At 40.1% G+C, this 15,968-nt stretch overlaps 1 protein-coding gene across 9 annotated transcripts in view; it reads right to left on the minus strand.

Annotated features, from left to right (window-relative positions):
* LOC145994950 (paired box protein Pax-5-like) overlaps nucleotides 1–15,968 on the minus strand; it is a 288,640-nt gene that overhangs the window by 36,646 nt on the left and 236,026 nt on the right. For all 9 annotated transcript variants that reach the window (XM_083131471.1, XM_083131468.1, XM_083131476.1 and 6 more), the window contains one exon: nucleotides 11,601–11,827. In XM_083131471.1, the coding sequence (XP_082987597.1) occupies nucleotides 11,601–11,827 (227 nt within the window). The remainder of the gene's footprint in view (nucleotides 1–11,600; nucleotides 11,828–15,968) is intronic.

The following is a 15,968-nucleotide window of genomic DNA, read 5'->3' on the forward strand; positions in this document are numbered from 1 at the left end:
GTAAAATAAACCAAATCAATCAATCAAAAGCCGCTGCTCTACTTGCGTATCTACTAGGAACACACACACACACACACAAAATTCAACGTTACATTTCTAACTCGCCTTCAATAAGATAAGTCTCACAATAACATTTGTGTGACTCTTTGGTTGATAATAAAAGTTTCATTCAGAAGAAATACTTCCTGCACACCCACCTTCTCCCCCTCTGCCCGAGCGACTCTTTAGTTGTTAGATCGATGTGGAATTCCAAGGAAGCACGAAGCACCTCGCCTTCCGTCATGTTTTTCCTAGCGTGTATGTGACCCAAAAGACAGCAAAGTTGTGCGCGGTTCACGTACTTGCAGGGGTTATATCTAACAATGAAGTTTCGAAAGATATTTTTACGTTTCTTTGTTGCTCTCGGCTGACGACTAAGGTATTTTTAATGACGGCAACAATAACGATGAATTTGGAAAATCGGAAATTGACAATTTACCTTTGCTAAATGCATCGCCTTGCTTGTTTGTTACGAAAGACAACGGAAATACGTCGAAAATCAAATTGAAACATGTAAAACTTGGATACGGGCCTATGAATCGGCAACACAAAGTTAATTATTTATTTGTTTAATAATGATTGTTAATATATCACCATGTTGTGATACTTGGCCGGGAAAGAATAGAATAGATGAAAAGAATAGAACAAATTACAAAAAAACGAAAATATAAATGGAGTTAGCGGATCGAAATAAATGACAGAAAGATGATGATGATGATAGGTAGGACAAAGAAAATGGAGAAAACTGAAGGAAATAAGGGCGTAGATATAAAAATACGTGTAATCCTTAATAAGATATATGGTCATAACAACCCACCTTTCTTACGTTGCGGCAAAATAAAATGCCTGCTTTTGATAGTATAATAATCAAGATAATCATAAATTACTTTTTGGTGATAAATATGTGTTATTTTAAACACTGCATGAGGACAGTGATCAAATTTAGAAATCTTTTATAACAACTGGAAATGAATCAGATGGCAAATTGTCATAAATGTCAAATAGGCAGAACACAAGTTTAGAACATCGATTGACTTGCTTTGGTAATGCTGTTTCTCGGATACTTTGTACTACTGCATACTCTGCATTTGTTTCTCATTCCCGCGGTGAAAGCGGCGCATTTGAAGTAGTGGCAGCCCGCGCTGGAAATTAGGGATCATTTTTACCTCGGAACAAACGGGCGATCCAGTTGAATTGCTGTCAACTCGGCGTGAAGAGTAAAATGGCGCTTGTTCACTGCAAAACACTAACTTTTGGTCACCCCTGGTTCCTCCCCGCTGCGCCACTGGTTGATGTCTTCATCATGCGACCAATCAGGCCAGGATTGGTCCTGGTTTTGGTGAGTAGAGGCGCGGGAACGGTGGAAGGGGGAGAGCATTAGGTATGTTATGGGGAGCCGCTTTGTCTAGAGCACTATATGAGCGTGCGAAGCTCCCTAACTCCTGCCATACCCTCGGGATCACTCGCTGCCCGTCGTGGTGAATGTGAAGGGTGGAGTGGCCGGGGGAGGGGGTGTTGCTCGGAGGGGGAGGCTCCCCAGATGACAGGGCATTTGATGTTGATGACCAGACATAAAGTTGAAGATAAACGCACAGCGCTCTCTGGAACGCACGGGGATGCCAATATTGCCAGGGAAGATTGACGCACGCGCAAATTACAACTAAGGAACGAAATTACAGAACTGCAATAATCTTTAGATAGAAAAATCAATAAAAATTACAATCGCTGTTTTTATAAATCATATTTTACCTTATAAAGTAATGAACATTACAGTTGATACAACTTATACGTTAAAGGATTATTCTGGTAAATTTTCGTAAATTTCAATACTTATTTACCCGACGACTATAGTTAGCAAATGCTTTTCAGAAGTAACATTAGAGAAGCGATCTTTAAAATGGAGACAAAAAATGTAGTACTGAACTATAAAAGGATTTTCCACTTTTCATTTATTAACCTGTAAATGCAATTTTCTGTGTCCTTTTCTTCACTCAGCGTAACAGCTAAAACAAAATTTTGGGTTTTTACTTCTAAAAGAGACTGAAGTTTTACGTCTTGCGATTGTTGTCTGAAATCCCACTTCAAACAGACTGATTCGTTCACTTTAAGCATTCATCATCAGAAACAGATCATATAAAATATTCTCTTTCACAAGATGCTAGGGTTAGCTTAGCAAAGGAAAGTGATTTGGTAAAAACATCATTATTACCATAAGCAGAACCGACAATGAAATCTGAATCAATGAGCAATAGTCATTTTCCATCATGCGTAATTGGACTTAACGTGAAGAAATGAAAGAAAGTCTAGAAAGTAGGAAATTAGATGAATAGTTGCACATACTTATTAGAAAATGGAGTTTCTAATAAATATGTGTGATTATTGGTCTAATTTTCTGTTACCATATTTTCTTTCTACCAGCCCTTCACCTAATTCAGAGTCGCCAGCCACCGCTGGTAGAAATTTGAGTAAGACAAAAGTATGGGCTGTGTATCAAATGTCCATTGCTTGAACTGAACTGCAGAGCAGATAAAATAAGTGAACATCGATAAATAAATAAATAAATAAAACAGAATAGGGACAAATGATGGAAACGTAAGGTCCAAATGATCACTCATATTTTTGTTGTTCCTGCTGTATCAGTTTTCTCAAAGCAAATAAAGAGAACATGAAGGGACATGCATAAGAGTGAACGAGGATGGTCACACATCTGAATGATTCTTAACGATGTTAGTATTATGACATTTACCAGGATGCCACATACGCGGTGGAAACCGAACGCAGGTATCAAGTTCCTCGTCTTCAACGTCGGGTGTCAAAACGAGCGGATCACAAGCGCTGGCGGCGTCGCTGCAAATTAGAAACTTTAGACGCAGGGAAAATGACCCGCGGCTCACGAGGGGCAGGGAGGAATTGAAGGTCACGCGGCCCGGGCGGGTCTTCCGCGACAGAAATTAATTCCATAAATCAAAATGCCGGCCGAGACTCATTCAGAATGTATGAAGTGTGGCATGGAAGGGAGAATCGTTTGATTACTCTTTTATCCCTGGTTGGCCGGCGTTCAGTTCGAAATGTATCGTTGGTTCTTACATAAAAAACAATCGTAATTGTGTGTTCAAGTGTTCTAATTCTGGAACGAATGTTAAGTAAGATGAGCTTGATATTGGTCTACCGTTCCACATTTTAAAATTAGGAAACGTTTGATCTCTTGATAAGGAATAAGAAGAGGAAATAAACAGGAAAGACACGATCTGCGAAAAGAAAAGAAATCGAGATGGTGTTGAAAAATGGTAGGCAATATCATGTAAATGATAATAAACAAAATAATTACTTGGGGTCATGGATGGAAAACCAAGGCATTTTTCCAATGAGGCTAATCAATACATTCTCCCTTCACCAATCAAACACCAATCCGTGTAACTCTCACTTGTAAAATCAGTATATTATAATAACGAAAATTACTGTGATTTAATTTAAAATGTATGTCAGAAATTCATCTTCTCAGCACCCTTTTAGGACGTCCATGGATTGGGTATATTTCACACATAAAAATGATCATGTATTGCGGTCTTTTTCACCCATCCACTACCGAGGCTTCAGAAACTACTAGGGCGGGAAACGTGACATTTTGACAGAAGAGTTCCGAAAACATTAACTGGGAGGGGAAATCATATATTGTTCCATTTGCGATTCAACATTGAACCAAGAACAGCTAGAGCGACGTTCATGTTGAAATGTCAGGAATACGTAGCTTAGAGTAAGAACTGGCGTACACGGGGGGTGGAGCTAATGAGGTTGCAGCCATCTCCGAAATTTCAAACGATAGCAGTTAATAACTTTGGAAAAACATAGCGCTAATTGCAAACCCTCTATAAAATGAGCCCTGAATAACATTTCTGTCATTGAACAACTTTCAAATCGAAAGGTTAAAAGTAGTAATTTATAACCCGTGGCGCGACAGTTCGTAAGGGCCAGTTCCTACAATAAAAATTGTAATTACGTTATAGTATTTTATTGTGTGTAACGCAGCCCGTCTGAAAATAATGTATGCGTACGCCGGTGCCTCTCGGTGGGAGTTCATTGATTTATCTGTACTTCAGAATGTAAAATCTTGACTTGAACTGTATTATATAGAATAAACTTTGCTGCATATACTTTTTACAAACACGCAAACTACGCATTTTGAAATTAAGGTTTCTCGTCTGAATGCGCCAATTTTGAAATTTCCGCCACGAGTATCCTTTTGTCACTTGTGGAATAGAAAAATATTCGTCCTCGCAACAAGGAAAGGAACTGGTTTCAGAAACTTTGCCAAAGTCATTTTTAAAGATTTGTTCGTGCACGTGGTCTCGCAGTTCAAGAGAACGAGCGGGCAGAGCGTGCGAAAGCGTAGATTGTTGGAGAAAAGCTGCCTTTTACACTTCAAATCCGCCGCTCAACTTTACTTTGTCTCCTTCCTCGCGTCTCTCTGCGATCCACACTTGTGGAGAACTCGGCATCGGAAGTGATGGGGGACGCCTTCAAGAAGAGGAGGAAGAAAAAGGGCTCATACACGATAACTTCCTCCTCCTGGAGCGCCACGAAAATGAACCACAACATTGGGTACCTCAAGGGCGAGTAATCCACGGTGGCGAAGTAGGAAAATGGCCCTTGTGTCGCGCCGCTAGATAAGACGTCCTGCGAGAGCACCTTCTGCAGTCTCCCATTTCGCCTCCTGTTGACGGCGACTTTAGAAAATCGCTCGTTTGTGACTCGCGGACTCAGGGGAGGCTAAAAGGCAGAACCGAGAGTTGGTGAGGTTGCCATGGAGTTCCTCTCTCTTTCCCCTCTCCTAGCAACGGAGCGAGGGATGGGTGCGCGACGAAGGAAGCTTAAATTGGTGCAGAACGAAACATAGAACTTTGGTGTGGATCATTCATTGTCTCCTCGAAACAATTCCCCGAATCCACTTCCTCTGTTCGAGAGGCATCGGAGATTTCTAAAAGTCGACTCCTTGCTTGCTACGAGAGAGAGAGAGAGAGAGAGAGAGAGGATGATGAAGAGAGATAGGTTCGTTAGTTTCAAAGTAGTACGCTTAAAAAGAAACAGTATCACGCGTGTGATTTTGAGGGTAGTCGATCTTTAACTGTAATCCTGAAGTACCGTTCGAGTTGTCTTGTAGTTATTTATATCAATAGCTAACAGTACTCTGACAATTAACAATTGCAAATATAGTTTGTAAAAATTATATCTTTATACGTGAAAAAAAAACAACAACAGATATCGATACATAAGTTGTCTTTTAATCTTGACCTTCAAAGACAACAGTCGTTCTTCACATGAAAACTTTCTACAACAACCTGATAGCAAGATACATAACTTCTCGATCTGGATACATTGATAGACAGGCGTGATCAGTCGATACGCTCAAGATTTTGAAACGAATCTATTCCCAATGTGATATGGAAATCAATGAGATGTCGAATATTTACTGGAACGCTTTTGAAGACCTACGGATGTAAATGAAATGCACACCAAAAGGCCAAAATTACATTTTGGTAATGTCTAGTGTCCAACACGTCCAACACTTATGGCAGGTTTATATATGTAGGTGATACGGACGTTTAATCGTGTAAATACCATTCTTTGAAAGTAATGAACTCCCCATAACAACCGTTTTTGTATTTCAGCACTTGAACTTTGCGGTAATTTTTGTAAAACAGCCTCTTTTGCGCTTCTATTCCCAATGAAATAATGAATCCAGCTGAAATCGTTTAATTTGAAGATTCAATGCAAGAGCGAAGATCATGAGATCAAAAAATCTGAACGACGGAAATATATTCCCATGGAGAGCTGGTTGTGTCTGCAAACACGAGAAGTAACAAAATACCCGAACGGTTCAACTTAAAATCAAGTACGTAGATAGTAGTACAAAAGTACTTTAGCATTCAGACATGAAATTATGCTCATTGTATGCCATAATGACAATTACGTTCACAAACAAAATCGGACCATCCAGAAATGGTTATATTTATTATCACCTCCTGGCTTTAGTTCCTCTATTTTGTAAAACTCTAGTCCTATTATATGATTATTGACAGGTACGACTGCAACAGAAGCGAGTGGTTTCCAGACGGAAAAATGCAGTTATCACCGGAAAACACTTGAACCCTCACCCGAAGTGAAATTGTAAATACGTCATGTGTGCATTCTTATTTCCGGATCCAAACAAGATGGTGGAACCGGCATGAATTTGAATCTAAGAAGTCAATTTCAGATTCCATTTTGAATCTTCTTTTAACGCCAAGAGGAGTGGAACAGATCTATTAAGGACGTCTTTATATTTATGCTTTATAAGTTTCAGCATATGCATATACAGAAGAGAGCAGAAAGCCACATCACTGACGACTTAAATATACTATATGCGGTAAATTAATTACAGGAGCAGGGTAAAATTGAATAATTTTACAAATATGGAATGCATGTCATTACAACAGTAATTTTCATTTTTAAGACTTTACTATTTAGTGTACGTTGATAGGTTTCAGTTTCAGTTGAGCAATACGACCGTCTACATTGAATTTCTGTTGTGCAGGTACTATTATTCACTTAGCAGATAAATATTTACTTTCATAAATACAATAACAATAACACTAAGGATTTTATTATGTTTGAATATGAATATGCTGTCTTGCAAAGAGAGAGGAGAAAAACCACCAGTTATTAACAAATGAGGATATTTGTCAACTAATGTTTTCAGTCCCGGCGTAATGAATAGAAATGACAGGCGACTACGTCATTCCAGCTGATGCACCGAAAAGAAAAGGGTAATAGAAGGGGGAGCCTATGCATGCACTCCCCCCCCCCCCCCGGGGGTCTTTCATCTCTAATTAGTCGGCACTTTAGATCCTATCGCTATGTGTATCTGTGTTCCAACTGTGTCTTCCCATATGTTTGTAGACAGGGGCAACGCGATACTCCCACTGGGCACACACTCAGCCCCCCACGCTCGTCGCAAAGCGAGTCCCCTTCCACCAGATCCATAATACGCCCCATCTACATTCTCCGCTCTCCCCGCGACAGATAAAAACATCAAGTTTTTGCATCGCCCGTCAGCGCCACTGGTTGCTGCCTCGGGCTCCCAATATAACGCTTCGTTTCGACTGCAGATGGAAAGACGCGCGAGGTCGGAACACTTGCATTGTTGCTCATTAATTCGAGGGCGATTATATATTTGGATAATTTGGTAACTGACGAATATCGTATGTGCTACGACATTTCCCTCATCATGAGAACTTCACTGCCCTCTGCAGATCAGCGACCAATAAGGAGCGAGCAAAGACTGTAAATGCTAGAGAGAGTTATTGGTGATCCTTCTTTCATTCAGGATCATCACAGTTAACCTGTAGGTATAAACACCATAACATGAAAAACCAAATGATACAATTATTAAAAACTTCAAGTACGCACACTCACACACACGCACACTTAATAAGTGTCAGTCTCTGTATCTGAAGACTATTTTTTTGTGAGATTATTATGATCGTTAAATTATAATATCATATTATTAAATCTTTCCGTCATCACAGGTGCCAGGCTTTGAGCTCGGGATACGGGACGTCGAACGCTGGCTTGAGTTTCCGGGGTGTGTGTAGTGGGTGGTGGCGGGGGGGGGGAGTGTAACAACTTTTCTGAGATTTCGGCAAGCGTATTGGAGCGGTGGCCACCTACTATCGTGAGGATATTGGCGAGCTACGAATTTGTAGCGTAACCCTGGCTATGGAAACCTACAACAACGACTGGAACTTCGTCATGCTGACCACACGTCATCCCGTAACTGATTGGATGAAAACCACCCTTGCTGAGGTATGTGGGAGTCCGTAGCCAGGTCTTGGCAATTTCGCAACAAAATATCTGACTCAGATCAATTGACACCTAGTTCTCTGAATTCAGATTCCAAATAATGAAAATTCTTAAGTTTACATCTTTTTCACAATCCAGTTTTCTATAATTTCATTTGATTTTATTTGATTTGGTGTTTTAAGTCCACTTGTGCACAGTAAGGCTAACCGGGACTGAACCTACATCTTCTTGATGTCGGCCGAGCTGTGGATGATGTGATCAGCACCACGCCTCTGGCTGCCTTCACCCTCACTTTATACGACGCTGGGTGGGCGCAAGGGATCGAACCAGGGTCTCTCGCATGGTAGTCAGACGCCCTAACGACTGAGCTACCGCGGCTTAACAGAGTGAACAATAACAAAAGAATAATTAATCCTCTGGTTTCGATGCGCACTATGGAATAACACTTTTTCATAAAAAAAAGCAATAATAGGCGCATCATGGTAGTTTTCCAATCAGAATCGGTGCTCCTGATTTTGTATCTTGAGCGTTTGTGATTACTCTTTATTTCATGCATTATCAGGCACATTGAACTTCACATGATCGGATTGTGAATGATAAACTTTTCCTCGTATTCAAATATGCATCCATTAGCGTGGTGCTGTGCAAAAACAGCTGACAATGGAATCTCTCGTAGGCAGAGGAACCCCCTTCCCCCCAGCTCCTTTGCTCTCTGAACCTTCAGCGAGTTAAAGAGCTGGCCACGCGAGGGCTGTTACGCTGCATCGACCGTTTTGTACTTCTCTAAGCTGCTCGATTTTCCTTGCTCGGCGCCTCGAGATATTCCGCAGCCAGGGAGCAATCACGGTTCATTACTGGAACAAACTAAGCTGTAATTAGAGGATCAGTTGGAAAAGCAGAAAATTGGGTACGAGCGATTGGTGACGACCTCCCAGTCGGAGGGGTAATGGAGAAGCGCAATCTGGTCGAGGAATTGGAACTGCATGTTATTCTCGGATATCTTCTCCATGTGAACAGGGCTATAGGAAAACAAGGGGTAATGTAAGCATTAAATTTTCCAGTACAAGATGTATGCAGTGAAGCAGTCATTTCAGGTTGGAGTCGATGGGCACTTTAACGTTGCATGATGCTACAGTGAAACCTCATTTACAATGAACTGGATATGCCAAAGTATATTTTAAGCCAACTTTATGAATACATTTGCTAATGTACATCATCATATGCCTTTGACGATGGAAATAAGGCAAATTATGATAATAAAACAGAATTGTTAAGTTTACAAGTTTGAGCATGCAGACATGATGAGACAAAAACGTTCTGCATCTATGTCGAACTAAGAGAAGCATGATTGGGTAAATACAGGTCACCTAACTTGCCATTAGCAACAACGACGCCTCGCTTCTATCCACCGACTTTGCAATGATTCTAGCGCTGAGAAGTACAAAAATACCTCAATTCGACATTTTTTGAAGTTATTTTCCCCAACATATGGTTAAACTCGTTTAAGCGCAACAAGAATGTATATCTCCTTTAAACTATGTATGTATATACGTATAATATGGACAAGAGCCTCTTCAATGTAACATCGTCGCCTTGTAACCAAAGGATCCCGGGTTCGATACACGGTAGAGGCACATATTGTTTCGAATCCCCTTTTAGCTTATCTGTGCAAAAAGTGAACTTAAATATCAAATAGGACCTAATATGGAGAAAATACAGTATATACACTCAACGTTTAATAAGTCAATAAGTGAATAGAAAATAAAGTGTGCCTCTAAATGGCAATACAGAGAGGTAGTTTTGTCAAAGAATGAAGTATTTACAATTATTTTGAATATGGTTTTGAATGAGAAGACACGAAATATGTATTAAATATAACTGTTTCAATGTTTCTTTCAAGCTTTAACTAAAAAATATAAGAGTACTTTGTACTTACATATGCTTCTACTCTTTCAAACTCGTGATATATTGGATGTTCCGCGTTTGAGAATAGTTTTATGTGCATTAGAATTAGGATTAAAATTAAATTTACGTCAGAGATATAATTATTATTTAACGTGTTCCAGCAATTATGTTACAAACTGATTATTGATCTGCAAAGACCATGCTTAAAAATTGGCTTTCATGACTTTTGCTTTTTTAGTTTGAGGTACCAAGAGATAAGGATGGCCACGATAATGTAGTAAATGAAAATAAAACAAATATCCACAAGTTAATGCAGGAACTATGGTTCACCTCTGTGCCTCGTAGAATTTTCAATTTTAGCCGAGGTAACATCCAAAGAGATGTGATGACTATCACATAAGTTGTGCCTCATATGTAGATTTATTCAGAAGCATTTTGTATTTTGCCAAGATGCTTTGTGAAAGGAATCGACCAAGACAAAACCACTAAGCCAATTAATCACAATGTGAAAGCAGGTTTTTTCCTTCCACTACATCTCCCCCCCCCACTCCCCTCTATCCTGAGCCCACCTACACGTAAAAGGCGACGACTCTCAAACGGAAGTGAAAATGAGTGAAATCAATCAAGCATCTCTGAAGCAAATCAGCTTGTCAGGATTCGCTGTGGTTTTCCCAAAAAGGACTCGACAAAAAATTCTGTGACGAAGATAATCCTGCGATAGGAGGAAAGGAATAGTCTGAGGTTTTTAGTTTTCTCTTTACTGTTAATCAGGATTTCTTGGATGAATGGTCGAGAAATGTAGTGGATGTGTTTCAGACATTCACTCAAGCAAGGACACTGCAGAAGAATTAAGTAGAGTTTTATAAACGACACTTATTTATTTCTGGTCAAAAGTATTATATAAAAAATAGGTTACAGGTGTAGGTGATAAGCAGAGAAAGGGCAAGATGGAAGATATATATATATATATATATATATATATATATATATATATATATATATATATATACACATACTGGATATACTATATTTGTGTGTGTGTGTTAGGAGAGAGAGAGAGAGAGAGATTTAAGGAAAACAGTGACACAGAGGAAGAAAGTTAGGAGGAGGGGGAGAGGGAGAAGGTGAGAGGGATGGAACAGGAAAATAAATAGAGAGGGGGAAATTGGAGTGTGTTCTAGAAATGTCGAACGAAAATTGAATTCCCTGCAAAGAAAATTCTAATCAAAATAACGGATGCAGATCCTCACTCAGACTAAATGACGCAGCAACGCAAGCGCGGTAGAACTTTTGCTGAATGCAAGAAGTATCCCGCTCATATGATATATTTCAACCCATGCTTATTTTAATATTACCGTCATATGCAATCAAAACGCCGTGTTACAGATTTTTACTAAATTTTCTTCCTTTATCCAAACATAATTGCTTAAGTCATCTTTTCAAGGGCTTCTCCTCAGGTTTTTCGAGAAGTGTTAATGTTTTACGGTAAATTCAAGTTGAAAAACAATGTGCGCTTAACACACACACACATGAATATATCCTCTCTGGAGAAATTTGGGGGACACGAAGTACACCCCCTCCCCTCGTCGTAAAGTCAGAGGCTATGACCCGGGCACAGAACTAGAATAATTACATTCTTCAAGTGAACAGAATATTTGTTTTGTATTGTAATCTGTTTATATCTTGGGTGATTTTTAAGTCGAAGTAGTGCAACTGCTGTAATAATTTTATACTGTGAAACATTCTTTAAAAAAAAAAGAAGAAAAATAACATGAGTACATTAACGCATATTTCATCTTAATTCTTTCTCCTCTTACCTCCATCGTCTCGCTTCCTCTTGATGTTCCCGTTGGGGTCTGCCTGAGGGATTCCCAGAATGCCGTTGATGCTGTAGGATCCGGGGCGCTGCAGCGGCGACTCGTGCGACTGCGGCGCCGCGGGGGCGTGGGTGATGACCGACGTCGTCTGCGAGACGGGGTTGGCCACGCTCTGCTGTTGGTGGTGGACGTGCTTCGCCTTCTCGGCTGCCTTGTTCCTCACGATCCTGAAACGGACAGAGTAAATTCAACTTTTAATTGAACCAGATCAGTAGAAAATGAGAGGACGATGAACAGTTTGCAGTTGAAGATGTTATTAAGAAGTCTCAGGCGAGCCGCACACCGGATGCGACACGATGCGACGCGACGCAACATGGCGTGGTACGACACGACGGGACAAGACGAGTCAATTTGTTGGCTAAAATCTGATAGTAGATATCGTCCATGTACGCAGTAGGTCTAGGACTGTCTTTTTAAATTTGAGTGGGTAACGATGCATTATAACAGTTTACAGTGTATCAATGTGTTTGTAGCATTGATATATCAGTTTATATGTTCTGAATTGAATATATTTCTAGCAAATAATTGGTTATAAAATGCGATATTAACCATTTAATGTAAGGTTCAATGCCTACATTTAATTGCTGGCTTCAAGTTGTTCCCGTTTAGATTATATGGACTCTGCACATTTAGTGATATGAATTCTGTGCAGTAAGTGATGTTAACTTTGTACATTACGTCATGTAAACTCTGTACATTTAGTGATGTGAACTCTGCACATTTAGTGATGTGAACTCTGTACAGTAAGTGATGTAAACTCTGTAAGTAAGTGATGTGAACTCTGTACATTTAGTGATGTGAGCTCTGCACATTTAGTGATGTGAGCTCTGCACATTTAGTGATGTGAACTCTGTACAGTAAGTGATGTGAACTCTGTACAGTAAGTGATGTGAACTCTGCACATTTAGTGATGTGAACTTTGGTGGTGCTCTAGAAATTTTGTAGCACAAATCTCACATCAACAGAGTCGCTATTTCGTACAGTGAATGGGAAGGCGGTCCTAAGCTAGTGACTTCGAAGGGCCTATCACCTGCGACCATCTCACAACTTAAATTACTTTAAATTAACTATTTACGTACAGAGAAACACTTTCTTCCATGTGTGGTGTGTATATGAAACAGAGTGCTTTCTTTTCGATTTCTTGCATGCCTTGCATTATTGAGGTGAGCAAGTGAAGAAGTGTGACGTTGCACTGTATTTAGAAGCAATGATGTACCTCATATTAGCAAACTTGCCATGACAGATTCCCATGCTATCTCCCAGAATCTACAGCCTGCCTGTTTGTTCGCCGAGTTCCCCCTTGCTCTTGCACCGGACAAAGTCAGAGCATGTTTACCCATTTTAAGTCAACAGAAAGTTGCGACGGGAGAGTGTGGAAGAGAAAGTGCCAAAAGGTGTGTTCAGAAATTGCTGACGCGTTTGCGATTGGTAAACACGCATTACGGACGACACTTCTAACGTAGATCAATACCGTAGAAATGAAAGTCGTCTATGGGCATGCATGGGTACGTTCACTTTGTTGCAAGGATCATTGTAACATAAAATAAGAGAAAATATTAAACGTTTACATCACTGCTATCATCTTTTTCAAACGTTCACAGTTAATCCAGTACATAACAATTATGGTTCTGAAATGTTACATTCTTGTTGAACTTTATTAATTAGATGTATTATAAACTTACGCAATTAATGAATAGTAATATATTAAGAACATTAATATTGATTGATTGAGTTGGTGATTTAAGTCCACTTTATACACACTAAGGCTAATCAGAACTGGACCTACAGTTTAAAGTGGGATCCAATAAAATTAATATTCCTATTCTCCATTTTAATCCGCAAATATTATATGAAGAATTATTTTTAGGGCCTCCCCCATGGCGCAGTGGTAGCGTCATTGCCTTGTAATCAAGGGGTCCCGGGTTCGATACCCGGTGGAGCCACAAGTGGTTCGGATTCCACTTTAAAACTGTAGGTTCAGTCCCGATTAGCCTTACTGCGCATAAAGTGGACTTAAAACACCAAATCAAACCAAACCAAGAATTATTTTTAGTTTGGTTTATGCTTTCTGCCAGAGTGATGATATGATGAAATTGATGAATGGACACTCACAAACAGCCATGTCCATGCCGGTATTCGAACTCAAGACCCCTGGCGTCGTAGCGCGCTGCGCTAACCACTCCACCGCGGAAGTCGGCTATTTAGAATTTAAAATCACAAAGTTTACAATTTGGACGTAACTCCTCTTTGAAGAAACTTATTTTAGGAACCTCAGTTGGCTCTAGGAAGACCAAAAATACATTCAGTAGTATTACAAGTGGTCATTTTCCAGCAAAGAGCTGCGGTGGTCCAGTCGACAAAACGTCTGACTACAATGCGGAGACCTGGGTTCGATTGAACGGATTCCATTTTGAAGTTAATGTTCCTGCACGACCGGCTCCGTGACTTAGTCAGTATCCCTGCTGACTAAAAGAAGGCCAGAGAGCGTGGTGCTGATTACATCACATCCACTATGACACCATTCAAGCTTGTGTGGAACGCTACCTTTATGAGACGGGTGTGCAATTCACAGGGGAGAACTTTATTGTTTACTTTTTGTTTCAACGTTCTAGGAAACATCATCCGGACGTTTAAAATGTAGATCCTACGCTCATTACAAGTTATCGTTGTTAATAAGTTTATGCCTGCAATACCTACTAGAACTATATTAATAACTCCAAGTTCACGGTCTTAGTCTGCTGCTGCTCAAATAAAAGAATCATAGAGAGAGAGAAATAGATTTAAAAAACAGAAATAAAAACAAAAGAAAGGAGGAAAGAACAAATTAAAAGAAAAGAAGCTCAGAGGAGAGGTGATGTCCTAACTCAGGAACTACTGTATGACGAAAGTTCCCAATTCAGGAACTGATTTCAGGTGGAATGGTGGAAGCAAAATGCTCCCAACTCAGGAACCGCTGCTTCGGAAGGGAAGAGCGGTTTTGAGAGGTTCGTATCGTTACTGCACGTTACCCTGAAATACTGTGTGTGTATCCATTTGTAGAAAAAGTACTGTGCTTTACGTGGAGTTTTCTCTTTCGTCTAATATTTTGAGTATATTTCAGATCTTTTGCTTGTAGGTTAGGTTAGCAGTTACACAGGTATGCGTAATGTTATCTATTTCGAACGCCAATTCATCCTCACCCAAGGCAATTAGTAGGACTTCCATTTCAATGAAATATCCAACAGGTAAAGACCAGTTCCTGATATGGTAAGTTTTCACCGGAATTTACATAGTTCCTGAGTTGTGTAATTCAGAATAGCGAATAAATTGGAGGAGAGAGTGCGACAAGAATATATTCTAAGACATACGAAGAAAAACGGAAATCTAGAAAAGGGAAGATTGAAAAGCGGAAAAGGAATAGAAATTAAGAAAAAAATAGATAAGTTAGCAGTTTTTTCAATGCGTCTACCCAAGTTTCCTACATTATGACTCGCACCCGGTGCTTCAGCGTCATAAAACAGCAACGTTTACTCGATAAAGTCTCCTGTCCTTGAAGTCAACCGCGCAAACAACAATGGACGCCAATTATTGCATCATAGGAATACATTATGTCCCCTGTTCCTTCCGTACGGAAAAGAAAGAAGGCTCGAAGCAGGCAGTTCACGTTTCAATACATTGGAATGGAAATATGTGAAAGCATTTGGTAATTCGTTGCCGACTGTGTTTGCAAATCGCCTCCTATCGCAAACAGTCCATTTGTATTGAGCGTGCTCGCAAATAATAGATCCGGGGATTCGAAAAACTTGGTGCGCTTCTGGGAGGGGGCGGCGAAAGATCATACGAGCGAGCGTGCGCAGTACGAGTGTAAAAGAGAGAGGGGGTGGCGCGGGGCGTGGGAAGGGGGGGAAGTTAATTGAAAGCAAAGCATTTGTCATGGAGTGGTCGATGTAGCGTTTTGCATGACAAATGACCGCGGAGGTGGTCCCGGCGTTCAAGGGGGGGTTATAAGCTCCAACAGTCGTGAAACATTGTTAAACACTTGGAAACGCAAGAATATGAAGGCGATCAGATAGCGTGTTCATCGAGGACAGGGAATTGTGCTGAGTGGCTTCTGAATAATAAAATGGTGGGTTTGGGATATGTTGATTTCGAAGGCAGGGTAGCACGGGTGATTTCTCAATTTCAACCCGTCTTTCCACTTGTTTATAAATACCCTAATCATTGTACTACATATGTTCTCGGCAAATTCACACTGAATCTTTAAAGCAAAATATTTTATTCGTTACATTTTGTCTATTGCATCCATAGTGTACATAGGAAAATGCTGGA

This window comes from Lepisma saccharinum, chromosome 11, assembly GCF_977018435.1.
Source record: "Lepisma saccharinum chromosome 11, izLepSacc3.1, whole genome shotgun sequence".
NCBI lineage: Eukaryota > Metazoa > Arthropoda > Insecta > Zygentoma > Lepismatidae > Lepisma > Lepisma saccharinum.